Raw genomic sequence first — 16,858 nt, 5'->3', positions numbered from 1 at the left:
AACGAAATCTCAGGACCATATTGGTTGTAAACATGTGGAAAGGACCTTCATCCTACAGTGGATAGACAACAGATAAAATTAAGATGATGATGATGATCTTGCCTTTTCATGGAAGTCAAGGTGGCATACTTCAGAGATATCAGAGCAACAACTCTGAAGCTCAGTCTGAGAGAGAATGACTAGTTCATAGCCATTCTGAAAACTTTTTGATTCAGTAGAGACCTGTATCTAGCTTTCCTTGTCCAAATTCAGCACTTCAGCCACAACAATATACCTGGTGAAATACCAATGTGAATATGGAATTGTAGTTCATACCTACTCTACTAAAATATATTTGTGAAAGCTGATCATCCATGGTAAAGAGACTATACTCCCTTCTGAATTATCTTCAAATTTATGACATTTAGTAGGAGAACAGAAAAAAGAGGTCACTGAGCCATTCTAGAATTGTGCAAAATATAAATATAGATATTTTAAACTCTATGTTCAGCCAATATAAATACACAGTTTGCTCTTTTACAGTTTATTTTAGATTACAAAAGTGAACAGACAGTCACTTGATTCATTAAACATTACTCTGAAAAGAACTCAACAATCTTGAGACAGTTCCCATATTTTCCCCCTCCCCTCTTTTTTTCAGCCTGAGATAATCCAATCACAGTCAATGTTGTTTTCCCGACAACATGTATTTAGGGAGTTCTTTTGCACTGGCCTTTCTTCATTCTAGTTACCTGTAGATGAGCTGCCCAGGAAGAAACAGTGGTGAGTATATAGATATGGGAGATGCTGTTAAAACAAAAACAGAATAGCACCATTTCCCAAAAATATACTAGGGGAGAAATAGAAATTATAATGAAAATAGACAAGAAAACAGAAAAGATAATCATTCACATGATAGACTCTTCAAGAGTTATCTGAATTTTATTTTAGAATACATAGGCACTGCCAAGCAGTGAAAAGTTTCTTGGATTGGACCAGTTCAGGAGTAATGCTTGGGTAACAGTAACTATATATGTGGTTATTCAGCTGTTACATGCAAACCACATCGCAAAGCAACTTCCATCACAACAAAGAGTAGCATGTCAGAGATGAAATGGAAGCCTTTCATTGTTTAGAATATTAACTTTCCAGAATAGAGGGTTAGAGTGCCAGAATAAAGCATTTGGCATTGTGCTAAATAGAACTCTTGACTGCTGCCAAGAAAATTCTTTCAGATGACATTCAACTGTAATTTGAAGCCAGTGTAGATATACTTTTGACTAATGTCAGCAGGCAAAAAAGCCCAGTGAAATGCTTCCTCTGGAGATTATAAAGGATAACATCTCAACACCCAAAATAAGAATGAATTCAAGATCATCCTTGTGGCTGCTGGACCTGTGTTGGGCTAAACTAACACCTTTTTCTTCCATCAGCACAAATTGTCTAATGATGCCTACAGGATTTATCATTCATAACAATGGTTAAATTTTCTCCCAGTAACAGCAAGCCAGCTCTTTATAGCTGAAAATCAATACTTCTTTTCTCCTTTTAGTAAAGCTGTCAAACAGTGATTCCATTCATGCCATATTAAGATGCAACATAATTTCCATCCTCCATTTATTTAACTCCTATATTTAACTTAACTGACATAAAACTTTTAGTGGATGAAGACATTTCTCAGTTCAGCCTGTCAGTAATAATGTGAGACCATATAATTTAAGGGTTACTCTCTAGCAAAACTAATGTTAATACGTCTGATTTGACAAAGTTCTAATTATTTTGTTATATTTTCTTTGCAGAATCTAACCAAGACTGCAATTTCAGCAGTGATGGGGAGCTTCTCAAATGGGCCTTTTGTTGTGCTCTGTTTACTGATTGCAGTATCTGCTACGAGTAACAAACATAAATTATTATCTTATTGTAATGTTATTAAAAGTATTTATTAATGTGATACATTACAAATTAATTCTTATATTTATAAAATAGTTGCCCTCACTCTTGTTGTTCCGCTAATTAAAACTTACTGGAATTCAGGGTTTACTTGGCTTCTTAAAGGATAATATTTGCTTTGCTTAACCTTGGTTTGTTAAGTAAGCCACAATTGGCTAAATTCACAAATCCTGCAATAACCAGTGCTGGCTGGGGGATTCCACACATCTTAAAGTTATCAAGGTTGAGAAACAATGATGTATAGGTAGTCCTCTTTACAATTTAAATGCCCATCAAGATCATAAGTCATGATGGTCATAAAATAGGTTAGTCTTCCCAGACTCTGATTTTACAACCTTTTTTCTACAGCATTCGTTATGTTAATATAGCCATTGTAAAGTGTCTGCCATAGTCGTTAAGTGAACATGTGGTTGTTAAACCAATGGTTTACTGTGGATGCAATTTTGCCAAACACTGGAAGTATAAAAGGTAAAGGTAAAGGTTCCCCTCGCACATACATGCTAATCATTCCCGACTCTAGGGGGTGGTTCTCATCTCTGTTTCAAAGCCGAAGAGCCAGTGCTGTCCAAAGACGTCTCCGTGGTCATGTGGTCGGCATGACTAAACGCCAAAGGCGCACGGAATGCTGTTACTTTCCCACCAAAGGTGGTACCTATTTTTCTACTTGCATTTTTTACTTGCTTTCGAACTGCTAGGTTGGCCGAAGCTGGGACAAGTAACGGGAGCTCATTCCGTTACGCAGCACTAAGGATTTGAACTGCTGAACAGCCGACCTTTCGATTGACAAGCTCAGCATCTTACCCACTAAGCCACTGCGCCCATCATGGGCTCTGCAAATGGCTGTAAATATGACCATGTTGCCACGCATCTGAAACCCAGTCATATGACCATGTGATAGGGAGACTATTGAGATTTCAATTCCGGGTCATAAGTAATTAGTATAGCCTTTATTGTCATTGTACATCATGTGTACAACAAAATTGGTTTTAGCCTCAATGGTGCAATCCATGACAAAAAATACAAACAACATAAATAGTATAAAGAATAATCCTTATGCAAGTAATTAGGGGGGAAAAAAAGAAAAACTAGTCATACGTTTCCGCATGTACGTGTTGTGATTGTGGTTGTGTTTAAGAGTCTGACAGCCCAAGGATAGAAACTATTTTTAAACCTATTTGTTCGACTGGCTATGCTTCGATGTCTTCTGCCCAATGATAGAAGTAGCCCTAAGGTAGTTCCATTGTAACTTTGAATGGTCACTAAGTGATCAGTCATATGTGGAGTCAATACAGAGTATAGATGGGTTATTGTTCTAACTTAGTATAAAATAATTTCATATGTATTTTATCTTTTCTGCAGAATATTCAACTGAAGAAAAATTGAAGTATAAATTTTGCAAATTTTATGCGGAGATTGGGCAATTTACAGGAATGCTGAAGCCTATGACATTCTGGCGTGTGGACTGTCATGATCAAGGTTAATAGTTTCTATAGGATTATTCCTGTAGGTCCTCTGGAAAAGATATAGATAACTGTTTACCATCACTTAAAAAAGGAAATGTGAATTAAATTAATTCCATAATTTAAATAAAAATCAACACATCTGTAGTGAGGAAAACTATAATGCATATGTTTCCTCAAGTCGTTGTTTAGGTGTTAACAGTCTATTGCAGGGCTCTCCAACCTTGACAACTTTAAGACTTGTGGACTTCAACTCCCAGAATTCCTCAACTCCATTCTCGGAGTTGAAGTCCACAAGTCTTAAAGTTGCCAAGGTTGGAGACCCCTGGTCTATTGTAAAGAAAGAAATGTCAACTGCCAAGACAGATAAAACACATTCATTAGCCATATGTTCTTTTAATTATATCGAGAATATTAATATGTTGGAAGTTCTTTGAAACGATTTTCTAGGGAGCACAAAACCTTCCTGGCTCAAATATTTTAAAAGCCTTGAATTATGTGTCAATTCCAAGAGTTAATTAAACTCAGATGAAATTAACAAACCTGCAATACAGAGGATAGCGGATAGTGGGATTGTGATGACAATCTTTATTTTTTTTCTCCAGATTATTTTTCCCTTGGAGACATAGTTGTACAAGGTAAACGTAAACCTCATAATAGGGCTGTAATAGTGAAGGATGAGAATAATGGTCTTCTTGGACATCCTAAAGGTTTGAGGTATTTAAATGTCGAATATGTAATGTATTGAACATTAGTATGTTGTTTACTAATCCTAAAAATACAATAACTTGCCTGCCTGAAAAGGATAGGCCAAAAAGCTTTGGCAAAGAGGCTATAGATGTTGCCTGAAAACCTTCTCTGAGGATTCAGAGACATGAAGAATACTGTTGGATATGTTGCCCAATGAAGTCTCCCCAGTCTTCTTTTTCCAGGCTAAATGTGGATAGTTTCTCCATAAGTTTTCATTTGGAGACCTCCTACTGCCCAAACTGAAAAACTCACAGGACTAATTAGAAATATTATTCTATTCTATTCTATTCTATTCTATTCTATTCTATTCTATTCTATTCTATTCTATTCTATTCTATTCTATTCTCTCTAACCTACTCTATTCTTCTATTCTATTCTTTATATTAAATAATTACATTATTTCTTTTGTCAATGCAGATAACTCTATTTCTAAAGCAACAGCATGGCCCAGAAACAATACAAATAAATACGACTTGTACCACTGTTACACTGCACTTTTTACTTCTTGTATGTAAATATTGGATTTGCATCCTATTCATTACAGTAAACAATTCTATTAAAAAATGATAGAAGGATGCAATCTTGACTTTTCATTGTAATAATGGATTTTGTATATCAAATTTTTCAGAGAAATCTGGAGAAATTCAGGCAATAACAATTTTACAGTTTTTGAGATGGATTGTGAACATGGGTTCAAAGCCTTAGGAAATGTGGTTGTTAAAGGCTCTAGCCGGTCTCCTGATCTGCCTAGCTACAGGTAAGCCTGGTTGTCAAATTTCCTTTTTTTAATGGTTTTTTTTTAAAATTAAAATATTTTAATGATGATGTGGATGTTATCGATTTGGTTGTGTCTGACTCTTGGTGATTCTATGGCAGGGGTGAAATGTAAAATTTGTTACTACCGGTTCTGTGGATGTAGCTTGGTGGGGGTGGGCGTGGCCAACTTTTTAAAAAAAAGTTTTAAAAGTATTTTTTCTACAACCCCTTTGGCCGAAGAAGTTGTAAAAAAATGCTTTTAAAAGCCTGTGATGATCAGGCAACTCAGCTGGGATTGCCAGAGGAAAAAAAGCTTTTAAAGGGTTCTGACGATCCCAGCTGAGTTGCCTGATTGCCAGAACCTTTAAAAACATTTTTCTACAACCTCTTTGGCTGAAGAGCTTGTAGAAAACATGCTTTTAAAGGGTTCTGATGATCAGGCAATTCAGCTGGGATCGCTAGAGGAAAAAAAGCTTTTAAAGAGTTTTGACGATGCCAGCTGAGCCACGTGATCATCAGAGGCTTTTTTTTTTACTTTTAAAAGCATTTTTTTCAGTGGAAGAAAAAATGTTTTTAAAAGTAAAAAAAAAAAACCTCTGATGATCGCACGGCTCAGCTGGGGTGGGGGGGACTTTTGCTACCGGTTCTCCGAACCACCCACCGCCATTGCTACTGGATCGGGCAATCCGGTCCGAACTGAGAGCATTTCACCCATTCTATGGGCTATGTCTCTCCACATCTTCTTCTTGACTTACTTTTTTAAGGCCCAACTTTCACAATCATAGATAGCTAAGGGGAATCCAATAAAATGGACTAACCTATATTTGGTTTTAATGATACCATTAAAATAATATAACAAGACTTCAGTAAAAGATTGGAGAATATAATAAAGTTACTTCAGAAATTAAAACTCAAGGCCAAACCATAATGATAGCAAACACTATGGAAAATGTGTGAGTTGACTCTAGTCTCCAACTAGATTAGAAAAAGAATGTATAGATATAAAAAATAATAATATAAAATACTGGGGTAAAAGTAAAAAATAAATGGCTAACATTTTGAAAAAGAAGTTGGAAATTTATTCTTATTGTTTTTATTATTCTTACATCTAATTTTTCCTCCAAGGAATTCAAAGTGGCTGCACAATTCCCTATTTTACCCATACATATTTTGCCTAGTCTTGTAAAATAGATTATGTTGAGAGATAACTCAAGAAAGTGAAATTCACATGTTGCTAACCTATGATTTATTTTGCCATAGTTTCTAAAGTAAACCACAACTGGCTGGGTATGCGTAATACAGTATGCTAAGTCAAGCTACTATAGTTCATAACACGAACTATAATAGTTTGATTCATACAGCACATTTTGCTCCTAAGGCCAGGGACACTTGCAGGGAGAGGTTAACTCAACATTCTGTAGGCAAATCTTATTTACTAACATATATCTAATGAAGTCAAAGAATATCCTTGCTGCAGCAGTCACTACCAGGTATCATCTTTAGGAAGGAGTGGGCAGGCTCCTAAGTTAGTGTTATCATAAGTCATTTGATATGCATTCTGTTTCAAAACATGTGTATCTCAGCTTTGTTCAAGATTTTAGCTTTCTTGGCAGTATAAAAGTTCCTAGTGAAAATGTAGCTATTCTACATCAATCAATCAGATCCAGAAACTGGTCCCATAATAAGAGATTTGTGAAATGAAAAACAGTAGCACTCTGCACCGGGGTGAAATCCAGCAGGTTTTGGAGAACCAGTAGTGGAAATTTTGAGCAGTTCGGAGAACTGGTAGCGGACATTTTGAGTAGTTCAGAGAACCAGAAAATACCACCTCTGGCTGGCCCCTAAGTGGAGTGGGAATGGAGATTTTGCAGTATCCTTCCCCTGCCATGCCCACCAAGCCATGCCCACAGAACCGGTAGTAAAAGAATTTGGATTCCACCACCGCTCTGCACCTTCCTGAATTTAGGTTGGAATCCTAGGGTCAACTTGGATGGAAATATTTGCAGAAATAAGTTTGAGATAGCAGGCTTCTCCACTTTCATATCTGCAGTACAGCCTTGTCTGTCAGATAGTGCTAAGCTTACCTTATATACCCAAATGCTTTTTGGTACAGCAAAGATACAAAAATATAATCCAATCCTAAAAGCCTGAAATTAGGCACAAAGTTGCTTCACATATTCTGAAACATTCTTCTCTGGTATAGTGTCTGTATACCCAGAACCCACATATTTCCACTCATCTGTAGGCTAAATGTTATGATTCTAACTTATGCCTTTATATTTTAGTGTTTGCGGCCATCATCCATAATTCAGAACCATTATCTGTTTCTTAATAAACTAGAACAATAATTTAGCTTAAACCAATAGAAACTACAAGTTAGAATGAACTCTGAATTCTTATTTAAGAAGCACAACAGGTAAGATATATTACAATTATGAATAAATTAACTTAAAAAGTCCATTTTAAACTGATCAATTTCTAGATGCATCAATGAAACTATATTGGTAAGAGGAAAACTTCGTATAATCTGGGAAAATATTTATCACGTAAATCGTACAAATATTGGAGTTTGGGAAGTTGCAAGAGATCCTTATGTAGCACCAGGTAAATCTATTCAGTACTTCTGCTTAAATTAAGAATCGGAATATTATGGAGAAGTGGATTCTTTATTTTAATAGACAAAGATGTTATATACATCAGCTGCTTAAATTCTGTTTGATTGATGTTAGGTAACTGTTTTATACCCTGAAAAAATCATTGAACTGGGAAGGTGTAATATTCTGTAGTATTTAAAATATTTCTTCTGCTTTATGTTGTGTGTAAAGAGAACTATCTACCCTTTTCTTTTAGTTAGTTTAACTATAATCTCTTCTCTCTCATTATGTATATAAGCATTTAGGAACTTCAATAATGAGCGGCATATAAATTTAATAAATAAATAAACTATAAACTATTCTAATTTATACATAAACAGATATGTTTATAACTACCCATAAAAACAAACAAATACACACACACACACATATATACATACATACATACATACACACACACATATGGATGCTGGGAAGACATTGATAGTACACAAAGTGAATATATTTGGCTAATTTGGAACTTGTACTACATATAGCTATTGAAGAGCTATAAAAGAGCTATAAAAGAGCTAGTAAATTATGACAAAAAAACAGAATTTACTTTTGTAAAATATTTTCAATAATGAAAACAGAAATTTAAAAAAGTGACAAAATGTTTTTATGGAGAAACACCCAACTTTCACTTAAGTTTAGAAAATCAATCTAGAATGTTCAGATGTCAGTCTATGCTCAAATTTGAGAGCTTGGTGGTAATTACTGTGCCTGTTTTTATTAGCTAAATAAATTTTGGAACAAAAAATTCTTTGTTCCAAAATTCTAAGCAATACTTCACATTATTACAAGAGAAATATGCAGATTTTAAAAAGAATTGTTATCCTCTGCTTTTAGTGAAGCATATTAAGTCCTTTTTAGATAAATTATAAATATAATTCTTGTGCTACAGTCCTAAAAAGATGTAATTAACTAATTACTGTGTGTTTAGATAGCATACCTGTGTGGACTTTTGTATTTGGGAACAAGCGCAATATTCATGCTAAAACTGTCTACGCTTTGAATCAGAATAAAGTGATGAATGAAAATTATGCATCTATCCTGTTGATGAAAAAGAATCACAATGGTAAGTTTGCAAAGAACAGCATTGTGTTCTGCAACAACATTTGAATTGTGTGTTGATTCTTTCAGGCATAATCCTAAATAAAATATGGTACCCAGAAGAATTTAGCCTAAACATATTTTATTTCTGCTCAGAGCACTTTTTGCTAGCTAACATTAAGAAGAGAGAAACAACAGCATTGATGAGGTTACCTAGTTTGGGTATTGAAACATCTGCAAGAAAACAACCAAGCTCAAAGAGCACCAAGGACCCTTCATTTCAACCCTGTTAAAAATATTCTTCTTTAACGATAAAAAACAGCAACCAAGTGATATGATGTCCAGGACCAAGCCAGATATTCATAACTGACATTACTCTTAAACGGGCAGCAGATTAGGCTATTGATTTTTATCAATGGGAAAAATGGATAGGAATTAATATAATTAACAGAATTATGATAGTATTACAAGACAAAAAGTTCTAGAAATTGTACGGTATTATAATGGAGTCTTACTAAATTCTGTGAATATTTAATTTGTATATAAGATACTAAATAGTGGAATAATAGCATTAGTTAATGCCATTAGAAAATATTTTTATACTACTCTACTACTATCCAAAGATAATTTGATAATTTATACTGCTAGGAAATAGGAAAGATTTGGATCTGCCACCTAAAATCTACACAAAGCAAAATTATGGAATGGAAGGGACACTGAATCTGTAATTCCTACCATCAAATGCAGTGTTTAATAATAAAAGAAGTACAAGATAGAACTATCATTTTGTTCTAGGTATTTTCAAGAAATAGGGATTTTAACTCCCAAAATTTTCAGAAATGGCCATGCTGTCTGGGAATTCTGGGAGTTTGCCCATACTTTGAGGGCAGACAAGTTTGAGAATCCTGAGTTATAATGGTGGAGATTATTGGCATAAAATAATATTTGGATTTTAATCTGGGTATTAGTGCTCTTTATTTTCAAAAGAGGACACTACATATTAATGATATGAATATTTATTACGTTATTCAACATTTGAAATATTAAGAAAAATTTAAAACAAAATTTATACAATAGCAAAATTAAAACACATTTTGAATCAAAATAATTTGATTAAATATTTGGGAAGAAAGATCTCTGATGAAATCTGGAGGTAGACACAAGAAAGAGTCGCCTTATAGACAACCTTAAATAGAATGTACAGTCAAATGCTATTAAACCAGCAAAAGTTCGAATCTGCACCATTCAAAACACTGTGGAAAGGTTGTGAGTTCATTTCTGGAAGTAGACTTATGGAGAATTAAATGCCCTTCCCAAGGCATGCACTCTGTGACTTGGGAGTGAGCCAGGAGTTCCTTTCTTCTCTGTCAGATAATTTAAACTCTGAAAGTAGAATTACATTTAAGAGCAGGGGCTAATCTTTTTTTTTTTTTTTTGTCACAACATTATATACAGGAACATATATTGAAAGGAAACAATAGGACAGGAACGGTAGGCACTTTTGTGCACTTATGCACGCCCCTTATAGTCCTCTTAGGAATGGGGTGAGGTCAATGGTAGACAGTTTTTGGTTAAAGCTTTTAGGAGTTGGAGAGGAGACCACTGAGTTAGGTAGTATATTCCAAGCATTAACAACTCTGTTACTGAAGTCATATTTTCTGCAATCAAGATTGAAGCGGTTTACATTAAGTTTGAATCTGTTGTTTGCTCTTGTATTATTGCTATTGAAGCTAAAGAAGTCTTTAACAGGAAGGACATTGCAATAGATGATTCTGTGTGTTAAACACAGGTCTTGTCGGAGTCGGCGGAGTTCTAATCTGATAGTACTTGAAGTCTAATCCAGTATGGGGCTCATCTTCTTTGTATGAGTTTTGAATTCTTGTTAATTTTTTCTATAAAATATTTTATCAAAACATATCAAGATGTCCAGATCAAAAGGCATGGCATATATCTCTCCTCATTAAACAAACTTTTTATCTGTTTCTAATTGAATGCCAAAGCTTTATCCTGGAAGCCTCAGCATTACTCTGATTTAAATCAAGCAGTACAGACACTTTATATCAGGGGTCCCCAACCTTGGCAACTTTAAGCCTGGTGGACTTCAACTCCCAGAATTCCCCAGCCAGCTTTGCTTTGCTGGCTGGGGTATTCTGGGAGTTGAAGTCCACGAGGCTTAAAGTTGCCAAGGTTGGGGACCCCTGCTTTATATAATAGTTACAGTTCTAAAAAAACATTAATATAAGGTTATTAGATTTTATCCCTAGTCATGCAGAACTCATCTAGCATATATCATAAATGCTTTCCATTAGTATTTTCTTTTAATAATGCCAGTTCATAATGGATTTTCTGGGTTGGAATCAAAAGCATCAATAGAAAAGGGAAGCAAGAAGTCCAGAAGGTGGATGTGTCTGTGCAAAAACCACTCTTATCTGCATATAGTGCACATTAAAAGAGGGGTGGGGGTGGAAGTGATTGCATGGCTGCAGGGACAGTCCTGGCTTTTGATCAGTGCTTGATAGATACTCCTGATTGTAATAATGCTATTGAATTGTTACAAGAATCTAACGATCTGACTTCAAATATTTCTTTCAGTATCTACGGAACCAACAGGAAGCCCTTTAATCACGGAAACTACGGAACCAACAGGAAGCCCTTTAATCACACTTATTCCTGCATCCACTCTGAATCCTAGACTCCACATCTCTGATCCAAGTACATTTTGTAATGACAAACCTGATGGTAACTATGCTTATCCAGCAAATCCACACAAATATTATAAATGCTCTAATGGACAGACAGTAGTCATGAACTGTCCAGGAGGCTTGGTCTGCAATGTCATCAAGGATTGGCCAAGTGATTTAATTGTGGATGAGTTTTGTAAAAACAGACTTAATGGCAATTACAGTTACCCACCAGATCCACACAGGTACTATGCTTGCTGCGATGAGAACACTGAGCTCAAGGACTGTCCACCAAGCCAGCTTTTTATTAATTTTGAACGCCAATGTAGTTGGCCACGCAGATTTTTCTAAAAAGAAATATATGGTGGCAATCGTTCCTAGTTACAATTAACCTAAAAATTGTATTTGCTTAATGGATTCATGATTTGTTCAAAAATTCTTTATAATGTGATCACTGACAACTGCATACAGCCAAGAGCTATTCCTTTTAATATCTGGAATATAAAGTAGCAAGCAATTATGCTTATTTAGATATATGCTATATAAATGCTACAGATGTGTTAGAAAAGGCATACATCTTGCATTAGTAGCTGAAGTGATAAAATTGCACTAAATCATTATTAAAATACAGAAAAGCAGACTCATTTGTAGATTTTGTACCAATATCACTACTATTACTACTACAGCATGTAAGTTTTCCAAGCAGCTTTATGAACATTCATTAGAAATATACTGAAACAACTGATGAACATTATGGATTTTCCAAAGGAGAATCCAAAGTAGGGTCCACATTTTGTAAAACCACCAAAAATATTTGAAAGGGATAAAAGATTTTAGGCAGACCAATATATTAAACCAGGGGTAGTCAACCTTTTTATACCTACCACCCACTTCTGTATCTCTGTTAGTAGTAAAATTTTCTAACTGCCCATCGGTTCCACAGTAATGCGCCATGTATCGTCATCTGTGCATGCCTCTCGCACATTGTGGATTGGGTTGGAAGGGGGGCGCCGGCTACCAGCTCTGCTTGTTTGTTACAGCTGGGTGGTGTGTGGGGAGATGCACGAGCTATTCTGGGACGAGGCTCTTTTGTTTGCGGTTGCACTATAGCACTATTAAGTTTCACTTACGTAATGTGAACTAAACTTATGTGCAGACGATACAAATAGTATATTTTCAGAATTTTATGAAAACCTAATGAAAATGTTTTTAAATAATGCTATGAAATTTTTTTAAAAAGTCAATTAAATTTAAAAAAAAAGAAAGTGCTTCAGTATCGGACAAAACCCTACCGCCCACCATGAAAGCTGGAACGCTCACTAGTGGGCGGTAGGGACCAGGTTGACTACCACTGTATTAAACTATTTATCCACATAAATGCTACAAATGCATTGGAGCAGAAGTGGGCAATTAACTTTCCCAAGGGAAAGTTAATTTTATGCAGACTTTATGCCCAAATCTACATAAAATGCCCAAGTCTGCATTGGAGGAACACACATGTAACAGTAACAAAAGTTGGATGGGACCTTGGAGGTTATCTAGTCCAACTTCCTGCTCTCACAGGAGACCTATACTATTTCTGATAAATGGCTGTCCAGTCTCTTCTTAAAAGCCTCCAGTAATGGAGCATGTATAAAGTTGCAAGATTTTGAAATACTTCAATAACTTTGCAAGGCTTTCTATACTTGTTGCTAGTACTGATGAATCTTCAAAGTAAGTGCAAAAACATAATTAACTCTCATGTCTGTTGATAACTTCATATTCTTTAAATATAGCAGTGACAGCTATTTTTTAATATTGGTACTGTACCATGATACTGTTCTTAGTTTGGAAGTAAGGGAAAGCAATCACTGTTTAGCTTTATACCAGATATGATGATTAGACTCTTCATATTCCAAAGCAATCTCATGAAAGTTATATAGGTAAATTTACTGCAGAAAATTAGGAAGCCATACACACAAGAAATTCTCTAACAAGACCTTGAATTCTGACTCTCTCTTCCCATCTTTTCAACTCAATAATCATGTGGCTGCTGATTTCTTGCTCCTGAAAATTCCTGCATCTTCCCCTTGTTTATAAAACAGCTTTCTTTGACATGAGAGTATGCACTTCTCCAACTTCCAACTTTATAATTAATTGTAAAATTTATCCTTATAATTGTAATTTTTAAAATAAAAGTGGCAATTGCAACAAAGTTTCCAAAGTTTGTGTGTGTGTTTACCAAACTTTTAACTATCACCCAAATAAAAAGCCCTATTAACAGAATAATAGCGTTGGAAGGGACCTTGGAGGTCTTCTAGTCCAACCTCTGCAGGAAACCCTATCCCATTTCAGACAAATGGTTGTCCAATCACTTCTTAAAAACCTCCAGTGCTGGAGCACCCACAATTTCTGAGGGCAAGTATTATATCATATCCCCTACGACCTTATTAGATCTAACATTTCTAGACAGAAATGGAGAACCATCTTCTTCCTGTCATCCCTAATTAAGATTTTCACATCATTGTACACCATTTCTTCATTTACAGCAGTGGCCCCCAATCTTTCCGGCTTTGCAGATAGGAAAAGGGTTCTATGTGACTGGTGAGCAACTGGCACGCGCAGCTCCATTTTCTCTCCTGGTGTTTCGGGTCATGTGGAGAGAGCTTTTTCCCAAAGCAGGGTGGGTGATTTCACTGTCATGTGCAGAGTGCTTTCCTGGTGTTTCTGGTCATGTGCAGAGTGCGATTGGATAGAGAATTGCAGCAATGTTTCCCCAAAGCAGACACCAATAATGTGAAAAGAGAGCTTTTTTTTCCTGTTTGGACTCCAAACTTTCCTAAATGCAGCCCCATTTCCGTGGTACATCAGACCGCAGCTAAATGCACCTGCAAACTTTGCAATCTGCTTGACGGGCAAGGATTTGAATGCAACTCAAAGCAAAACTTTTTTAGTTTGTAAAAAAGCTGACATTCCACCTCATTGCTTCCCAAAGCGGCCCTTATTTTCAGAGCAAGAGTCCCTCAAACATTAAGTAAACATGGCCTTTAAAAAAATAAGTAGCAGACCGGTGAGGGGTTCCCATTATGACACCTCAACCCTCTGCCTTTGCCTCCATGCAGTTGCCTCCATCGCCACTCTCCGCTCATGCACTCTCCGCTCATCATTGCCCCCCCTGACAACCCATTCACTTGCTTGTTCGCCTGCCTGCCAGGCTTTCCATCCAGCACCCACAGTGAATTATCCCCACAGCAAATTTCCTGTGTTGAGATGTCCTGCAAAGAGATGGTGGCAGCGAATTGGCAGAGGGGACTTGGCAGTGGTAAGAAGGCTGCTCCCAGCTGGCTGTGTCAGGCTAGCAGTGTTGAGTTGTCCCATTCCGTTGACGCAAGCACCAGATATTAAGCCAGTCTTTTACAAGCAACATTAATGAGCTGAACTTTACTGATATTAGGTATGGAGCCTGTTCTTTTCAAACATCTTTCGGATGGGATGCTCCAAGATCAAGACTCAGTTTGTTTTTAGATCTCCCAAAATCAAATGCTTTCATTCTGGAAGAAGGAACTGATATTTTTCCACCTGACGTGAATTATAAATAATCTCACATCATGTATCTCTCCACCTTTGGCTTCTGGTGTTCTTAGTGATGCCCTTGCTTCTGTATGATGACACAGTGCTTCAGTCATAGCTGAGACATCTATGGAAAATATATATTTTACCCCAGATTTTGCTTTACCATCCCAAGGTACTATACTTTGTAAGTATAGTACAAAGACATTGTAGCATTTATTTTCTGGACCATACTTCAACATATAGTACTCATATATAAAATACAGGAATATGATACAATGTGATCTCAAAAGTCCAAGTAACAAAGTTTTGAAATTTAAACTATAACATCTACAGTACCCAGCGCACAATTCACTATCTCGTCCAGTAATAACAAGAAGCATTAAAAACAATCTTAACTGTTAAAAGCCTGGTGAAAGAGACGTCTTTAATGATTCTGTAAATGGAGAGAAAGTGCAGGCCATCCACAAACCAGGGAGATATTCCACAGTCTGAGAGCAACACAGATTCTCTCCTACATGTCATCAAAGCAGGTCTCTGCCATGTGCCTCTCTTAACATCTTGATAATCACATGGCTTTGTTATATTTTAAAGACGAAATAGAATACTTTAAAAGATAAAAAGAAAAGAGGGCTAAAATCCATAAAACAAAGTGTTTCAGACATGTGGGCCAACATGCAAGAAATGGAGGGGTGGGGAGGGAAGGGAAGGGAAGAAGCATAAAGCAAAACCCTTTTTGGTGCCTCAGAAATCATATCTTCTTAAGCTCAAGAAAGGAAACAGCAAAAGTGAGATTTGGGGAACAGAGGAAGTGCAAAAGAGTCACAAAACAAAAGATGCCCAGAGAGGGAGAGGAAAAGCTAGTGGGGGTGGAGTAGGGAATCAAAAGCTAAAAAGTGGAAGGGTGGAAGCTAAAGGGTGGAAAGAGCAATGGTGATCACTGTTATGGTAGGGCAAGACAGGTACTAGAGGCTTAGGAACACACTGGCATCCACAATGGCAAGAGATGGTATGCAATTATAGTGCAGTTATAAACCTACAACCATGAAGTGGGATTACAAGTCAGAAAACAAGGCATATGGAGGCATGCTTGAACAATTGTGGATAATGAGCATATGCTCTGGATACTTGGCTGCTTGGCTTAATTTTGCACTTTGACCAGGCTGGCTGGGCCAGAGCATCTCTGACGGCCCACCTGAAGCATCAAAGGATTTTGAAGCAGTCTTGTGCTCCAGACTTTCAGGGGGGGAAAATCCCACCTTATGTTCACTGACTTGTATAAAAAGAAAACTTTGGTCTGGATGCAATTATGATAAAATAAGAGTTTTTCTAGTGATAAGAGTATACTTTTCAATGATTATTTAGGGGTTCAAATGTCCTTTATTTATAAGCACCAGCTTTTAAGGAATGTGGAGATCTTGTTTAAGAAACATTTGGCTCCAATAATGATTTTCAGGCAACTCTGAATAGAGCAAACAACTAAAAAAGTGAAGAAACTTTACTGCACACGCCCAAGATTGTGATGGCTGAGCTGTCAAATTCTGTCCCTGGAGTTTTCCTTGAAGGGGTCCTTATGACACATTTTTCAGATGTTGAAAGTTTGAAATATTTTTATGTTTTCCCATTTGAAATCGGTTTTCCAAATAGCTGTTACTTCTTGCCACCTTCTTGTTATGAGTTAATGTCATTTAGTGTCCCTGAAATTTTTCTCTTGCATACCATTTTTTTTGTTATGATCCTTTTAGTTTTTAATTGTGGTGAAAAGTTGTTCAGAGAACAACTTTTCAGTTGTAAGGCAGAGAAATGAAGAGTTAAAGACACTTCCCTCAATTGCATAGTGAGGAATTGTTGCCTTGCTTTTTCCTTCATCCCCCCGCTCCCCACGCCATGCATCAGTTTGAGACGCTCAGAGAACACAAATACCCATAGTTCATCCTCCCCCCGCCCCTCCCAACGTCTCCCGGCTGCCGACTAAACCGATTTGCGAGGAAAATTACGGTCTTCGCTAATCCCGTAACAGGCTCCTCAGCTCCGACAGCCCAGCCCG

The 16,858-nt window shown here is 36.5% G+C and overlaps 1 protein-coding gene across 1 annotated transcript; it reads left to right on the top strand.

Moving 5' to 3' along the window:
- Window positions 1–716: 716 nt before the first annotated feature.
- On the top strand, window positions 717–13,370 carry LOC131194612 (uncharacterized). Its single transcript, XM_058175805.1, has 8 exons — window positions 717–762; window positions 1,779–1,872; window positions 3,289–3,405; window positions 3,995–4,106; window positions 4,768–4,896; window positions 7,378–7,499; window positions 8,472–8,606; window positions 11,174–13,370. Exons 2-8 carry the CDS (start codon window positions 1,809–1,811, stop codon window positions 11,611–11,613), a joined length of 1,119 nt encoding a protein of 372 aa, XP_058031788.1. The 5' UTR covers window positions 717–762; window positions 1,779–1,808; the 3' UTR covers window positions 11,614–13,370.
- The last annotated feature ends 3,488 nt before the right edge of the window (window positions 13,371–16,858 follow it).

The sequence above is a fragment of the Ahaetulla prasina genome, chromosome 3 (assembly GCF_028640845.1).
Source record: "Ahaetulla prasina isolate Xishuangbanna chromosome 3, ASM2864084v1, whole genome shotgun sequence".
Taxonomy (NCBI): domain Eukaryota; kingdom Metazoa; phylum Chordata; class Lepidosauria; order Squamata; family Colubridae; genus Ahaetulla; species Ahaetulla prasina.
The sequence above is the reverse complement of the archived record's forward strand: the minus strand, read 5'-3'. Positions and strand labels throughout refer to the sequence as shown.